At 41.4% G+C, this 17,705-nt stretch overlaps 1 protein-coding gene across 4 annotated transcripts in view; it reads left to right on the top strand.

The window, feature by feature from the left end:
- The window catches only part of Nsdhl (NAD(P) dependent steroid dehydrogenase-like), a 30,924-nt gene that overhangs the window by 8,195 nt on the left and 5,024 nt on the right, over nt 1–17,705 (top strand). For 3 of the 4 annotated variants that reach the window (XM_017602022.3, NM_001009399.1, XM_063279969.1), the window contains 3 exons: nt 1,804–1,962; nt 13,943–14,089; nt 17,047–17,175. In XM_017602022.3, the coding sequence (XP_017457511.1) occupies nt 1,852–1,962; nt 13,943–14,089; nt 17,047–17,175 (387 nt within the window). In that variant the 5' untranslated portion in view covers nt 1,804–1,851. The remainder of the gene's footprint in view (nt 1–1,803; nt 1,963–13,942; nt 14,090–17,046; nt 17,176–17,705) is intronic. The other variant, XM_039099683.2, reaches the window with a different exon arrangement.

Raw genomic sequence — 17,705 nt, forward strand, 5'->3', positions numbered from 1 at the left:
TTTAAGTGTACTTAAACCATTTGTTCAGTCAGGGCTGGTTGGTTATGTTTTTGTGTATTATATACCTTGATTTAAGATATGCCAGTTACTTATTGCTGTGTACCAAAAAAACTCAGAAGGCAGGAGTTTAAAAAGCCAGAATTAGAGCTGAAGCGTGCCTTGGTGGTGAAGAGTACCAGCTGTTCTACAGAGAACCTCTGTACAGTCCCCACATGGCGACTTACAATCATCTGTAACTCCAGTTCTGGGGATCCCCCTCTCCTGCCTTCTTAGAGTACTGACTCTGGTTCCAGTTGGAAGATTTTACATTGATCTTCCCTGGGATTGTTCATATAACTGCAACCATGCAGGCATCTCTGGCATGCATGTTCACTGGTGAACTAATGCATTGATGATAGTGAATATTGGCTGTCATCAAAACACATTGGCTTTAGTTCTTTTGTAGTGCTGGGAATCAAACATATAGCTTAACAGATGTGCTCTATCACTGAAGTACAACCCCACTCCAAGCCCCTTCCTCTCCTATTCTTAGCATTATCATCTTTAAGGTACTGGTTTAATCCATTTGATCCATTCTGGAGTCTCACTACCTGCATTTATTTATATCAGACCTACTCTGTTTTTGTCTGGTATGGCCACAAAAAGTTATTGATTATTTCACATGGTCTCTTCTAGCCACTTAGTCTTAGACATATGATTAAAGACATTAACAAGTCTTTACATGTACAACATCTCTAGGCAGAGTCTGGTTTGATTCCCATCACTATAAAACTCTACTGACAACCGATTGTTTCACTTGTCCCAGACAGTGCACAATGGCTTATACAATGTGTCTGTAGGGTCAAGGCTAGCCTAGTCTACATAAAGAATTCCAGGACAGACAGGGATATAGAAAGAGACTCTGGTTTGATACATACATACATACATACATACATACATACATACATACATACATACATACATATTATAAAATCAGGAAATAAAATTCCACTGGAGGACACAACAGCAAAATTATAAGGTTATTTATTTGACTGATTAATTGTTTTGGTCTGTGTGTATATGTATGTGGATGCCTGTATTTGTGTGGTTCATGCAAGTGATTGTACAGGCGTGCACACCCATATGTTTATACAAAGAGACTAGAGGAAGACATTGGGTGTCATTATTGTACGCCACTTTATTTCTTTAAGACAGTCTCTTGCCTTATTATTTTCCCATTACTGTGATAAAATGCCATGGCATAGGCACCCCATAGAGAAAAGGGTTTATTTGGGCTTATGATTCAGAGGGATAAGGGTCCATCACCATCACTGCATAGATACTTGGCAATAGGCAGGCATAGTGCCTAGAACAACAAGCTGAGAGCTCCATCGTGAACCATAAATATGAAGCTGAGAGAGCACTAGGAACAACAGGAGACTTTGAAACTTCAAAGCCCCCAGTGACATATTTCCAGCAAGGCCATAGCTCCAAATCCTATCTAAACAGCATCACCAACTGGGACCAAAGTATTCACATGACCAAGATGACAGGGGACATTCTTATTTAAACTTCTACTATATTCTATAAACTAGAAGGTTGCTGTTTTGCCTAATATGGCTGGTCAGCAAGCTCTCAGGATTCAGATTAAGACAGATGTAAGCCTGTAGAAGGTACCTGGCTCTGACAAGCCCTGAATATGCTACATGGCTTAATTATGTCAGTGCATGTGTCTGTCATTGCAATGGCCTGTGGCAGGTAAGCCTGACCTTCACCACTTTAGTCCTCACACCTCTTGTCCTCTTACCATTCCTCTTTCTGCAGGCTAAGAAGTGCACAGTGATTGGAGGCTCTGGGTTCCTGGGGCAGCACATGGTAGAGCAGTTGCTATCGCGAGGCTATGCTGTCAATGTATTTGATGTCCGCCAAGGCTTTGATAACCCTCGGGTGCAGTTCTTCATAGGTGACCTGTGCAACCAACAGGTAAGGGACTCACTCAGCCTCACTGGTCTTTCACAGTGAGGGAGAGACCAAAGAGAAACCAAGTTCTCAGAGGCCAGGATAACTATAGCTTGAAAAAAATCTACTTTGAAAAATGTAAAAGTTTAGGAAATAATTTCACATACCATATTGTCAATAATCAGAATGAACAACAGTAATCTGTGTCACAGGGACATGAAAACAGCCATGGGCCATAATGTAGTGAGCAGACAAGACTTTGTGCCAAGCAAACTTTACCAAAACATTTTATCAAACATATTATAGGTTAAAACATGCCAACTGCTGCCCTAGAGTATGCACATGGTATGCCATATGGTATTCATTCCTTTTAATTGAGATACAGTTCACATGCCATAAAATTCATATTTAAAAATATATTTTATTATTTAGTTATGTATATATGTCTATATTAACATGTGCATGTGAGTGCAGGTTATCTGTGGAAGCCAGGGGTGTTAAATACCACCAACCTCCCCAATCAGAGCCAGAGTTGGAGGTGGTTATAAACCCTCTGGTATAGGTACAGGGACTTAACTCTGATCCTCTGGAAGAGCAGTGCATGTTCATAACTTCTGAGCCACCTCTCCAGCCTTGAGCTTCCCATTTTTGAAATGTACCCTGTAATAATTTTCCGCTGTACGCTGAAATAACTTTGATTAGCTCTTCCAAACTGCAATTATTCCCTGCTAGCTACTTCCAGAATATCTTTACTTCCGAAGGAGATCTTGTACCTGTTTAATTTCCACTCTCCCCACAGCTCTCAGCACCACTCTTCCACTTTTAGTCACTCTGAAAATTTCCTTTAATACAATGATTTCAAGTTCTATCCATGTTGTATGGGGTATTTATATTCTGAATCATTGTAGATCTTGCCAAGTCACTCAGCAAAGCTCTTGGGACTGTTTATGGTGACCATCCAGAGCCCACCCCTTTCCTTTCCCAAGTGACTTGCTTCATCCCACAGTGGTTTCAGATCCTTATTGAAGGTGACCCCATCAACATTTCTGGTAAAATTGTACTAGAGTGGGACCAAATCTGGACACTTTACTGTCACTCTCTGTATCCTTACCAGCTTTGGCTCCATAGCCACTTTGTTGTCCTGTATAACTTTCATCTTCTTGTCACTTGTCAGCTAGGGTTCTTCACAGAAATAATCCACAGAGGGAAGGAGAAGGTCAGTGCACAGGGTGGGAAGAGAAAGACCAAGATTGAATTCAAAGAATAAGTTTATGTGATTAGGGAGGCAATCCTAAAGTTTTCAGGACAGACAGGAAACTTGGGCAGGACTGACAGGGTGCCCTGATTAGGACCCCTGACTCTTTTTTTTTTTTTTTATTAACTTGAGTATTTCTTATATACATTTCGAGTGTTATTCCCTTTCCCGGTATCCGGGCAAACATCCCCCTCCCCCCTCCCCTTCGTTATGGGTGTTCCCCTCCCAACCCTCCCCCCATTGCCGCCCTCCCCCCACCAGTCTAGTTCACTGGGGGTTCAGTCTTAGCAGGACCCAGGGCTTCCCCTTCCACTGGTGCTCTTACTAGGATATTCATTGCTACCTATGGGGTCAGAGTCCAGGGTCAGTCCATGTATAGTCTTTAGGTAGTGGCTTAGTCCCTGGAAGCTCTGGTTGGTTGGCATTGTTGTACTTTTGGGGTCTGGAGCCCCTTCAAGCTCTTCCAGTTCTTTCTCTGATTCCTTCAACGGGGGTTCTATTCTCAGTTCAGTGGTATGCTGCTGGTATCGCCTCTGTATTTGCTGTATTCTGGCTGTGTCTCTCAGGAGCAATCTACATCCGGCTCCTGTCGGTCTGCACTTCTTTGCTTCATCCATCTTGTCTAATTGGGTGGCTGTATATGTATGGGCCACATGTGGGGCAGGCTCTGAATGGGTGTTCCTTCAGTCTCTGTTTTAATCTTTGCCTCTCTCTTCCCTGCCAAGGGTATTCTTGTTCCCCTTTTAAAGAAGGAGTGAAGCATTCACGTTTTGATCATCCGTCTTGAGTTTCATTTGTTCTAGGCATCTAGGGTAATTCAAGCATTTGGGCTAATAGCCACTTATCAATGAGTGCATACCATGTATGTCTTTCTGTGATTGGGTTAGCTCACTCAGGATGATATTTTCCAGTTCCAACCATTTGCCTACGAATTTCATAAAGCCGTTGTTTTTGATAGCTGAGTAATATTCCATTGTGTAGATGTACCACATTTTCTGTATCCATTCCTCTGTTGAAGGGCATCTGGGTTCTTTCCACCTTCTGGCTATTATAAATAAGGCTGCAATGAACATAGTGGAGCACGTGTCTTTTTTATATGTTGGGGCATCTTTTGGGTATATCCCCAAGAGAGGTATAGCTGGATCCTCAGGCAGTTCAATGTCCAATTTTCTGAGGATCCTCCAGACTGATTTCCAGAATGGTTGTACCAGTTTGCAACCCCACCAACAATGGAGGAGTGTTCCTCTTTCTCCGCATCCTCGCCAGCATCTGCTGTCCCCTGAGTTTTTGATCTTAGCCATTCTCACTGGTGTGAGGTGAAATCTCAGGGTTGTTTTGATTTGCATTTCCCTTATGACTAAAGATGTTGAACATTTCTTTAGGTGTTTCTCAGCCATTCGGCATTCCTCAGCTGTGAATTCTTTGTTTAGCTCTGAGCCCCATTTTTTAATAGGGTTATTTGTTTCCCTGCGGTCTAACTTCTTGAGTTCTTTGTATATTTTGGATATAAGGCCTCTATCTGTTGTAGGATTGGTAAAGATCTTTTCCCAATCTGTTGGTTGCCGTTTTGTCCTAAGCACAGTGTCCTTTGCCTTACAGAAGCTTTGCAGTTTTATGAGATCCCATTTGTCGATTCTTGATCTTAGAGCGTAAGCCATTGGTGTTTTGTTCAGGAAATTTTTTCCAGTGCCCATGTGTTCCAGATGCTTCCCTAGTTTTTCTTCTATTAGTTTGAGTGTGTCTGGTTTGATGTGGAGGTCCTTGATCCACTTGGACTTAAGCTTTGTACAGGGTGATAAGCATGGATCGATCTGCATTCTTCTACATGTTGACCTCCAGTTGAACCAGCACCATTTGCTGAAAATGCTATCTTTTTTCCATTGGATGGTTTTGGCTCCTTTGTCAAAATTCAAGTGACCATAGGTATGTGGGTTCATTTCTGGGTCTTCAATTCTATTCCATTGGTCTATCTGTCTGTCTCTGTACCAATACCATGCAGTTTTTATCACTATTGCTCTGTAATACTGCTTGAGTTCAGGGATAGTGATTCCCCCTGAAGTCCTTTTATTGTTGAGGATAGCTTTAGCTATCCTGGGTTTTTTGTTATTCCAGATGAATTTGCAAATTGTTCTGTCTAACTCTTTGAAGAATTGGATTGGTATTTTGATGGGGATTGCATTGAATCTGTAGATCGCTTTTGGTAAAATGGCCATTTTTACTATATTAATCCTGCCAATCCATGAGCATGGGAGATCTTTCCATCTTCTGAGGTCTTCTTCAATTTCCTTCTTCAGTGTCTTGAAGTTTTTATTGTACAGATCTTTTACTTGCTTGGTTAAAGTCACACCGAGGTACTTTATATTATTTGGGTCTATTATGAAGGGTGTCGTTTCCCTAATTTCTTTCTCGGCTTGTTTCTCTTTTGTATAGAGGAAGGCAACTGATTTCTTTGAGTTAATTTTATACCCAGCCACTTTGCTGAAGTTGTTTATCAGCTTTAGTAGTTCTCTGGTGGAACTTTTGGGATCACTTAAATATACTATCATATCATCTGCAAACAGTGATATTTTGACTTCTTCTTTTCCGATCTGTATCCCCTTGACCTCCTTTTGTTGTCTGATTGCTCTGGCTAGAACTTCAAGAACTATATTGAATAAGTAGGGAGAGAGTGGGCAGCCTTGTCTAGTCCCTGATTTTAGTGGGATTGCTTCAAGTTTCTCTCCATTTAGTTTAATGTTAGCAACTGGTTTGCTGTATATGGCTTTTACTATGTTCAGGTATGGGCCTTGAATTCCTATTCTTTCCAGGACTTTTATCATGAAGGGGTGTTGAATTTTGTCAAATGCTTTCTCAGCGTCTAATGAAATGATCATGTGGTTTTGTTCTTTCAGTTTGTTTATATAATGGATCACGTTGATGGTTTTCCGTATATTAAACCATCCCTGAATGCCTGGGATGAAGCCTACCTGGTCATGGTGGATGATTGTTTTGATGTGCTCTTGGATTCGGTTTGCCACAATTTTGTTGAGTATTTTTGCGTCGATATTCATATGGGAAATTGGTCTGAAGTTCTCTTTCTTTGTTGTGTCTTTGTGTGGTTTAGGTATAAGAGTAATTGTGGCTTCATAGAAGGTATTCGGTAGTGATCCATCTGTTTCAATTTTGTGGAATAGTTTGGATAATATTGGTATGAGGTCTTCTATGAAGGTTTGATAGAATTCTGCACTAAACCCGTCTGGACCTGGGCTCTTTTTGGTTGGAAGACCTCTAATGACTGCTTCTATTTCCTTAGGAGTTATGGGGTTGTTTAACTGGTTTTTCTGTTCCTGATTTAACTTCGGTACCTGGTATCTGTCTAGGAAATTGTCCATTTCCTGAAGATTTTCAAGTTTTGTTGAATATAGGTTTTTATAGTAAGATCTGATGATTTTTTGAATTTCCTCTGAATCTGTTGTTATGTCTCCCTTTTCATTTCTGATTTTGTTAATTTGGACGCACTCTCTGTGTCCTCTCGTTAGTCTGGCTAAGGGTTTATCTATCTTGTTGATGTTCTCAAAGAACCAGCTTTTGGTTCTGTTGATTCTTTCTATGGTCCTTTTTGTTTCTACTTGGTTGATTTCAGCTCTGAGTTTGATTATTTCCTGCCTTCTACTCCTCCTGGGTGTATTTGCTTCTTTTTGTTCTAGAGCTTTTAGGTGTGCTGTCAAGCTGCTGACATATGCTCTTTCCTGTTTCTTTCTGCAGGCACTCAGCGCTATGAGTTTTCCTCTTAGCACAGCTTTCATTGTGTCCCATAAGTTTGGGTATGTTGTACCTTCATTTTCATTAAATTCTAAAAAGTTTTTAATTTCTTTCTTTATTTCTTCCTTGACCAGGTTATCATTGAGTAGAGCATTGTTCAATTTCCAAGTATATGTGGGCATTCTTCCCTGATTGTTATTGAAGACCAGTTTTAGGCCGTGGTGGTCTGATAGCACGCATGGGATTATTTCTATCTTTCTGTACCTGTTGAGGCCCGTTTTTTGGCCAATTATATGGTCAATTTTGGAGAAAGTACCATGAGGACCTGAGAAGAAGGTATATCCTTTTGCTTTAGGATAGAATGTTCTATAAATATCCGTTAAGTCCATTTGGCTCATGACTTCTCTTATTCTGTCTACATCTCTGTTTAATTTCTGTTTCCATGATCTGTCCATTGATGAGAGTGGGGTGTTGAAATCTCCCACTATTATTGTGTGAGGTGCAATGTGTGTTTTGAGCTTTAGTAAGGTTTCTTTTACATATGTAGGTGCCCTTGTATTTGGGGCATAGATATTTAGGATTGAGAGTTCATCTTGGTGGATTTTTCCTTTGATGAATATGAAGTGTCCTTCCTCATCTTTTTTGATGACTTTTAGTTGAAAATTGATTTTATTTGATATTAGAATGGCTACTCCAGCTTGCTTCTTCTGACCATTTGCTTGGAAAATTGTTTTCCAGCCTTTCACTCTGAGGTAATGTCTGTCTTTGTCTCTGAGGTGTGTTTCCTGTAGGCAGCAGAATGCAGGGTCCTCGTTGCGTATCCAGTTTGTTAATCTATGTCTTTTTATTGGGGAGTTGAGGCCATTGATGTTGAGAGATATTAAGGAATAGTGATTATTCCTTCCCGTTATATTCATATTTGGATGTGAGGTTATGTTTGTGTGCTTTTCTTCTCTTTGTTTTGTTGCCAAGACGATTAGTTTCTTGCTTCTTCTAGGGTATAGCTTGCCTCCTTATGTTGGGCTTTACCATTTATTATCCTTTGTAGTGCTGGATTTGTAGAAAGATATTGTGTAAATTTGGTTTTGTCATGGAATATCTTGGTTTCTCCATCTATGTTAATTGAGAGTTTTGCAGGATACAGTAACCTGGGCTGGCATTTGTGTTCTCTTAGGGTCTGTATGACATCAGTCCAGGATCTTCTGGCCTTCATAGTTTCTGGCGAGAAGTCTGGTGTGATTCTGATAGGTCTGCCTTTATATGTTACTTGACCTTTTTCCCTTACTGCTTTTAATATTCTTTCTTTATTTTGTGCGTTTGGTGTTTTGACTATTATGTGACGGGAGGTGTTTCTTTTCTGGTCCAATCTATTTGGAGTTCTGTAGGCTTCTTGTATGTCTATGGGTATCTCTTTTTTTAGGTTAGGGAAGTTTTCTTCTATGATTTTGTTGAAGATATTTACTGGTCCTTTGAGCTGGGAGTCTTCACTCTCTTCTATACCTATTATCCTTAGGTTTGATCTTCTCATTGAGTCCTGGATTTCCTGTATGTTTTGGACCAGTAGCTTTTTCCGCTTTACATTATCTTTGACAGTTGAGTCAATGATTTCTATGGAATCTTCTGCTCCTGAGATTCTCTCTTCCATCTCTTGTATTCTGTTGGTGAGGCTTGTATCTACAGCTCCTTGTCTCTTCTTTTGGTTTTCTATATCCAGGGTTGTTTCCATGTGTTCTTTCTTGATTGCTTCTATTTCCATTTTTAGTTCCTTCAACTGTTTGATTGTGTTTTCCTGGAATTCTTTCAGGGATTTTTGCGATTCCTCTCTGTAGGCTTCTACTTGTTTATTAATGTTTTCCTGTGTTTCCCTAAGGGAGTTCTTCACGTCTTTCTTGAAGTCCTCCAGCATCATGATCAAATATGATTTTGAAACTAGATCTTGCTTTTCTGGTGTGTTTGGATATTCCATGTTTGTTTTGGTGGGAGAATTGGGCTCCGATGGTGCCATGTAGTCTTGGTTTCTGTTGCTTGGGTTCCTGCGCTTGCCTCTCGCCATCAGATTATCTCTAGTGTTACTTTGTTCTGCTATTTCTGACTGTGGCTAGACTGTCCTATAAGCCTGTGTGTCAGGAGTGCTGTAGACCTGTTTTCCTCTCTTTCAGTCAGTTATGGGGACAGAGTGTTCTGCTTTCGGGCGTGTAGTTTTCCTCTCTACAGGTCTTCAGCTGTTCCTGTGGGCCTGTGTCTTGAGTTCACCAGGCAGCTTTCTTGCAGCAGAAAGGTTGGTCTTACCTGTGGTCCCGAGGCTCAAGTTCGCTCGCGGGGTGCTGCCCACGGGCTCTCTGTGGCAGCAGCAACCAGGAATACCTGCGCCGCCCCTTCCGGGAGCTTCAGTGCACCAGGGTTCCAGATGGCCTTTGGTGTTTTCCTCTGGCGTCCGAGATGTGTATGCAGAGTGCAGTCTCTTCTGGTTTCCCAGGCGTGTCTGCCTCTCTGAGGGTTTAGCTCTCCCTCCCATGGGATTTGGGTGCAGAGAACTGTTTATCCGGTCTGTTTCCTTCAGGTTCCGGCGGTGTCTCAGGCAGGTGTCCTGCCGCTCCTGGGCCCTCCCCCACGGGAGCCCAGAGGCCTTATACAGTTTCCTCTTGGGCCAGGGATGTGGGCAGGGGTGGGCAGTGTTGGTGGTCTCTTCCGCTCTGCAGCCTCAGGAGTGCCCACCTGACCAGGCGGTGAGGTCTCTTTACCACAGGGTCTGGGAGCAGAGAGCTCAGGACCCCTGACTCTTATAGAAACCTGCTTCATTCTTTTTTTTTTTTTTTTGGAGCTGGGGACTGAACCCAGGGCCTTGTGCTTGCTAGGCAAGCGCTCTCCCACTGAGCTAAATCCCCAACCCCCCTGCTTTATTCTTAAGGTCTTCTTCACCAAGAGTTTCAAGGTCAGTATGTTTTTGTCTGAACCAGCTGATTGTTGCTATTTCCCCCATCCAGTTCTGGATGCAGTCACCAGGGAATAGTGATTGGTATAATATGGACCAGGTGATTGACCAGACTCCCCTTCGGGTTATGGCCCCAGCACTGGTAAAGCCATCTGTCTTTTCCTTCTGCTTCTCTGGGTAGTGAGTAAATTCTGATTATTCCTTGTGTTTATCATGGCCATAGTGCTCAACCTCCCCTGGCGCCATCCAGCCTTGTAGTCATAAGCCTGCCCACACCTCCATCTGATTCCAAAGGAAGACTTTCCCAATACAGCATGTTCTCTAGTCACAACCAGCCTCTCAGGTACAAGCAGCAGGCATTAACCAGGACAGAAGTTTGCCAGACAAATGTGATAAAAGGTCAGAGACTAAGGCAAAACTCTGAGAGTAGACCCTGAATTGTATGCTAAGCAAAAAAAAAGTGGATTGATACAGGGCAACACTTTAAAACCATCCTTTTGCCTCAGCCTCCCAGTGCTGGAACTACAGGCACCCACCTACAGCTGAAGAACCCCCTTTTATTGCTCTCTCTTTAGCTCCTGATTGTACTTTCCAAACAGCCAGATGGAAACACATGCTTACCAACTGAAAGTGGGGAGGAAGAACAAAGTAATTCCAGATCTGTGGTATTTTTTGGAGTTTTTATATGTGTATGGGTGTTTTGCCTGCATATGTGTCTCCCTGACACATATATACTGCTCCTACAGAGGCCAGAAGAAAGAACTTGAGTTCCAGACAGATGTGAATAAGCCTGTGGATGTTGAGAATCAATTCCAGGTGCTCTGGAAGAGCAACCAGGACTCTTAAACACTGGGCCATCCTCCAGCCCCACATCCGACTTTTGTTCCCCCACCCCCACCCCCAACTTGTGGCTTTTGTAGTTTTGTACTTCAGAGGGCTTTTCCACTTATGGCTTTAGGATTTTTTTTAAATATCCAGGCCTCAGTTTTAGTGTTTTATTATATGCTCCCTGTATCTTGGCCTATGTCATATGTTCCTTCTCTTTCTTTATGCTGTCCCATAGATTCTCTCCTTTATATAACTTCTCGTGGCCATGTCATCTTCTGTGTGCATGAAGGTGTGGCCAGACAGACATTCTTGTGGAGGCCAGAGGTTAATATCAGGTGTCTTTAGTCACTTTTCATGTCATTTTTGAGACAGGATCACTGAAACTGGAGTTCATTGACTCAGCTAGGCTAACTGGCCAGGAATCTCCACGGATCCACGTCTCTGCTCCACCAGCCCTGGGATTACAGGCATACCTTTGTGCACGGCTGGGTTTTTTGTTTGTTTTTTAGTTTTGTTTTTAACATGAGTCCTGGGGACTCCAAGTAGCCACCTTCTCAGCTTGTCTGTTCCCTCCGACCCCTAATTATTTTTAAGCCAATCTTCAACATATCACTCTATCTATAAACATTTCAGGATTTGTCTCTAAAATATAAAAATCATGTTTAATAAAAATATTACACAATTTTATCTCAGAGGCACCATAAATAGTTCCTTAATGTATAATTGCTTTCCCAAATAAAGAGTTAAACACAGTCAAGACTGTATTTCATAAATATGTCAGTCTCTTAGTTCCCAAGATGCCTTAGTAGGTGTGTTGACTTAATGGTATTCAGCTTGTTTATTATCAGGTAGCACATCCCAGGGTCTGGAGTTTGCTAATTGCATCTCCACATAGTCAGCATGTCCCTGTGCCAGCTGCTATTTCCTGTATACTAGTAGATTCATTGTCCAGTAAGGAACCCACCAGCCACATATGGTCACCAAGCACTTCAATTAAGACAAGTCTTGCAGTGAGAAGCACTTTAAAATACATATTGAAATTCAGAGACTGAGTACAAAATCATTAAGTAGCTCAATAATTTCTATGGATTATGTCTAGGTGCTGCAAAATCTAGACTTTGATAGGTTTACACACACACACTTTTTTTTGAGACAGGGTTTTGCTTTGTAGTGTAGGCTATCTTGGAACTCACTCTGTCGAGGATACTGGCCTCAAACTCACAGTAATTGTTTTGCTTTCAACTCCCAAATAAGTATGAGGCAATGACTTGATGTGGTTCAGGTCCCCCCAGTCCTGGTAAATCATGACTGCAAACTCCTATGTGTGTGTATGCGTGTGTACATGCACACACATGCGTGCACACAAACAAGAGAGAGATTTTAAGATATTAAATAGATAGGAGAAGAGAGAGAAGAGTATTTGTCTTCATCCCTGTTTCCTAGTTCACTGCTGCTTCTCTAGGGCAGACTAAAGAAACTACTATTCCTCGTCTTTCAAAAGATGAGTCATCTGACCTTCTCCCCACCCAGTGTCAGAGGGACCCATCCTCATACCTAGGAGGAAGGAATGCTACACAGAGCAGCCAGAAAGAATCTGGCCAGGCAGGCCTTGCTGGGGTTTCTTATTAACTGTGCTTATGACTGTGCTTCGGCTTGTGTCATGAGACTGGAAGCTTGTGCACCCAGGATGGGCACGGAAGCTCCACACCACTTCCTCAATACCTCACCCTGTGCACCTCTTCACCTGCACCCTTTGTAATTCCTTTATAGTGAGTCAGTAAATGTGCTTACCTGAATTCTGTTAGCCTCTTGCACAAGTTAAACAAAGCCATAAAGGGAATCTGGGAGTGAAGTAAGTATGGGTGCATAGATTCTTTTTTATCTAGCACATTATTAAAGAAATCTATGCATCCATGGTTACTAAAAAGAAAATTCAGGTGGACAGAGGTCTCCTTGGCAGAGGAATGTCAACTCAATAAATGTCTAGGGCACAAATGAGAATGTCACCATTTGCTGAGAAATGCTGCAGGACAGAAACATCAGTGGGTGTTGTAAATATCACCCCACAGATTTGGTAAGAATCTGGCAGGCAGCTATCGCCTTCATTGAATGATCCAACTTGGCATTATCAGCAGTGCTCTGATAAGTACATACCAGCACTGATGTGGAATGCTTGCCAAAACTATTAAGCCTAAATGCAATCATGAGTGAGCACACAAATTCAAATTGAGAAGTTCATAAAATAACCTCTCTGCTCCTATGAAATATTAGTGTTAGAGAAGACACTTTAATCTGGGAACTGCCCCAGATTAAAGTAAGTGGAAAGAACAGAAGGATCACATATGCATGGTCCATGTTTGGATCCTAAACCCCAAATAAATATTGTCAAAATGATTAGGGAAGCTTAAATATGAAATAACTGTTGATAACTAAGAGTTGCTAGGGACTGAGGAAATAGATGAGTTCAAATCCCCAGAACCCACAAATAATAAAAAGCTCTGCATAGTCATGCAGACCTGCAAACCAAACATTAAGAAGGTAGAGATGGGTGACTTTCAGGAGCTTGTTGACCAGCTAACGTACCTCAAACAACAAGATGTCTTTTAAAATATAGGCAATAAAGACAGGTGATGCTCAGTGAGTGTGAGGGCAAACTGGTCTATATAGCAAGTTCCAGGCCATCTGATGATACATAGTGAGACCCTGTCTCAAAAAGGGAGGGGCTGTTTTCTTCAAGAGTTAATCAGTTTATTCCACTCTATTTTCTACTTTTGCTAATAATTCTTATTCTTACTGATGACCAAACTGCCTCTTTTGCCAGTAGGAGTCTCTGTGTGTTAGTTCTTGAGTCTTTTTAGTCTCTAGTAGGCTTGGAGAGCCTTACTGACTCCTGCTTCATTTAGTATGTTTACTGCCCCAGATCTTCAGCACCTGTTTGTCTTAGGTTCCTTCTAGAAGTAAGTAAAACTTGCTCGCTTTATAAATCTCCTTCCTGTCTCTGTATTGTCTGGCTTCTCATACTCCCATTTATTCCAGACACGGTAATAAGAAAGAGATAATTAAAAGAAAACTGTTTTATCCCACGTACTTTGGTTTCATTTGAGTCTTTAACGAAGAGTATGGGTTTTCTGTTGCTTATATAATTCTAAAAAACCAAAAGACCTACAGGCCACAGATGACAGAATGTGAGAAGGCTGTTGACCTGCCCTAAGCCGGAATGATTCTTTTGTCTTTGTGTGCTTTTCCAGGACCTGTACCCAGCTCTCAAAGGTGTAAGCACAGTTTTCCACTGTGCGTCACCCCCGTCAAACAGTAACAACAAGGAGCTCTTTTATAGAGTGAATTCCACTGGCACCAAGACTGTCATTGAAACCTGCAAAGAGGCTGGAGTTCAGGTAAGGGGAATGCTGCAGTGATGAGTATCAGAAACATGTGCTTGCTTCTTCAGAGCGAGGAGAGGAGGAGTAGTTCTTGTTACTGTCTTCCTGGGACCATCCAGGGTTGCCTTTTACATGTTGAGAAGATTCTAAAAATTAAGCCCTGGGGACCAGTTGATATCACAGAGGACCAGTTGGGGTTCTACTCTTCCAATTTAGATAGGCTATCTGAATGCTCAGGTAGACTAAGGCCTATTTGTCTTTGCTTAACAAACTATGAAATTTAGTCACTGTTTATTTTTTCTGTTAAAACAGCATGTACTTAAGGTTTTCAATGTTTTACCCTGTAACCATTTCATATATGCATTCAATGATACTAACTATATTCACTTCCTTGTCCAACCATTACCATTGTCCATCCCTAGTCACATAATAAGCAGCAGGGCTCCATTCTTCTGCCCCTCTGTAGCACGTAGCAGCCACCAGTCTCTGGCCATCTCCCTGATTACTTTAGGAAGCTCACATGAATCATTCAAACCATGTTTTAATTCTTTTACTTATGGTACAGTGTCTGTAAAGTCTGTCCACATTGGAGCATGTCAGAATTTCCTTCATTTTTCAAGCCTAATATTCCCCTTAGCCTTGGACCATAATGTCTTCCTTCATCCATCAATAGACATTTGTGGTGCTTTTACCTTGGAGCTGCTATGAATGGGGCCTGAAAATACCTCAGTCCTTGCTTTTAACTCTTTGTGGTCAGTACTCAAATATGGGATTCCGGAACCATAAGATAATTTTGTGCAGAACATTTGTTTAACAACCTTGCTTATATTTTCAAAGAGAAAAGAGGAAAGCACTGTTGCTTATATCTGATAGAAACCTATCATGACTTAGGCCTAAGGGCATACACATTTTAGCCTTGTATCAGCTTACAACAATGTTAGAAATCTGCTTCCTAGAATGACCCTAATGGAAGCCCAGCCTCTAGGTGCAGCATCTCACTTGCTTACAGTGCTATATGCCACAAATACTCTGAACTGAGTAAAAGGGTACTTCTAATAATTTTCCTGGGTACTTTTGGCCAGTTACCAGTAACCAACTGGCCCAGCAGGAATAGGTGAGAGGGGAGTTCTTCTGGATTCCCATTGGTTAAAATTCCCATCCACCAATCATATTTTTTTTTTTTTTTGGTTCTTTTTTTCGGAGCTGGGGACCGAACCCAGGGCCTTGTGCTTCCTAGGTAAGCGCTCTACCACTGAGCTAAATCCCCAGCCCCCCACCAATCATATTAATGCGTAAGCAGGAAGTAGAGAGAGATGGATGCCAGTATTCAGTAAGCTTCCTCCTTTCTTCCTGTGCAGGATCCTAGTCTATGATCCCCTGCACGGTGGCTTTCCCTCCATAATAGAAACCTCTGTGCAAGTGCCAAACAGACACATCCAGAGATGTATCTCCTAGATGATTTCAGACCAACTGTCATACTCAGCTGTGCTTTGCACTTGACAAGACACTTTGCCCTACTGCACTTGTCACTGTCACCTACTTTTCCTCTTCTTACGTAGCCATGAGGCTATTCACTACATGCACCTCCAGTATAAGGTATTGGCCTACACATGGGAGAACTTTAGAAGAGTGGTGTCACACTGAACGTGTCTTTCTGAAGCTTTTTCCCACCAATACTAAACTTTTGAGCTTTATACATCTTAATATATGTAGCTCTTGTTCATCCTCTGAGGAGGTAGATAGCTTGGTGTACAGGAGCAAAGAAATTGATGTAACGAACATTTTTTTCTCCAACAACCAAAACAAGTCTTTAATGCATTTTATCTCAAAGTTTTAAAATGTTACTTCCCATACTTCACATGCAGAGGATTTCTAAGGCCAAAGGCATCAAATCCTATTGAAACTGGAGTTACAAGAGGTTGAGAGCCATACCACATGGGTGTGGGGAACCAAGTCAGTTTCTCTTCAAGAGCACTAAGCACTCTTACCCACTGGAGAGCCATCTCCCCAACCCCTAATTTCCCTATATTTATTGTGAATTTAGCTAGTTTGCTAAACTGTTAACATTTTTCTATAGGCTTGCCAATGTTTTCTGTATAAGCATTTATTTTTTCATTCTTATCATCTACTAATGCAGCTGTTCTCAACTTGTAGGTTGTGACCCCTTAAGGTCACATATCAGATATCCTACATGTCACATATTTATATTATAATTTATAACAGTAGCAAAATTGCAGCTATGAAGTAGCAATGAAATAGTCTTATGGTTGAGGTTCACCACAACATGAGGAGCTGTATTAAAAAGTCACAACATTAGGAAGGTTGAGAACCACTGCGCTGATGATATTAATTTAGTTTCTTGTTTTCTTAAACATTATAATTTAGTGTTTGTCTTCTCCTACAACTGTGGCTACGACTTGTATAATTATGTACAATAAAAGAACTAAAGACCATAGCTAGCTGCTTTCCTTTCTTCCTTCCTTTATTTCATAGTGCTGCCGTGGACTGAACCTAGGGCCCTATACATGCCAGCTAGATGTTTGGCTCTACTAGTAAAGCATGACTGAAGTTATGTTTGTATGCATATGTATGTATTCACATGGCAAGATTGGTGTCAGACCAACCAGTAGAATTTTGCAGGCAGAAATTTCCCTAAAGGTTGGTGGCTCATCCTTCCCTCCACAGAGATGCTCTCCTATAGTGATCTACCATGAATGGTGTTCATTTTGATGTCTCCCTCAGACATCATAGGACAGAAAAAAATAAGATCTACTCTTTTAGATTGGAATACCATACTGTGTCTAGAGTTCCTATGGCTATAAAGGTGGTGATGTTTAGGTTATCTTAAAAGACATAAAAAGAAAAGATAATCCAGCAAGTGCCTTGGAAATGCCTTGTAGATAGGGCTGGCTATGCACTTTGAATAGCAATAATTCCTGACTTGTATTTTCCTTTGAATTTTTTTCTGTCAGAAACTCATTTTAACCAGCTCTGCCAGTGTTGTCTTTGAGGGTGTCGATATAAAAAATGGAACTGAAGACCTCCCTTATGCCATGAAGCCCATTGACTACTATACAGAGACCAAGATCTTGCAGGAAAGAGTATGTACTTTAAAGCTGGTTAAATGAGCAGATACCTCAAGTGTCTCCATTCATAAGAAAAATATCTATGAATATGGGAATGTTAGTATTTTGGGGCCCAAGCACCCAACATGAGATATAAATTCATGTGTGAAGTTAAATTTCAAGAAGATAGAATACCTTAATGTGGCCAGATACTGTTCTCGGTATTTTCTGGGAACTACTTCTTTTACATTTCATAATGATCTCAAATGGTAGGTTCTCTTTCTTTTTTTTTTTTCCAAATAGGTTCTCTTTCTTATCATCCAAATTACAAGAAAATATCCTGATTCACAGAGGGATCCAGAGTGTTTATCAGGGATCACATAGTTTCCACATGCTTGATTGTGGTGAGAACTGAGGTTTCGAGGACACTGGAGATCCTGTACTATAGACTGGACAGCTGTGGATTTGCATCTCTTAGCCTTTGTAGCACATACACTGTGGTTCTCTCTCCAGGCTGCTACTGATAAACTGAAGCTCTACACTGAACTGGCGTGGGTCTTACTGTT

This window comes from Rattus norvegicus, chromosome X (genome assembly GCF_036323735.1).
Source record: "Rattus norvegicus strain BN/NHsdMcwi chromosome X, GRCr8, whole genome shotgun sequence".
In the NCBI taxonomy this organism is placed as follows: Eukaryota; Metazoa; Chordata; class Mammalia; order Rodentia; family Muridae; genus Rattus; species Rattus norvegicus.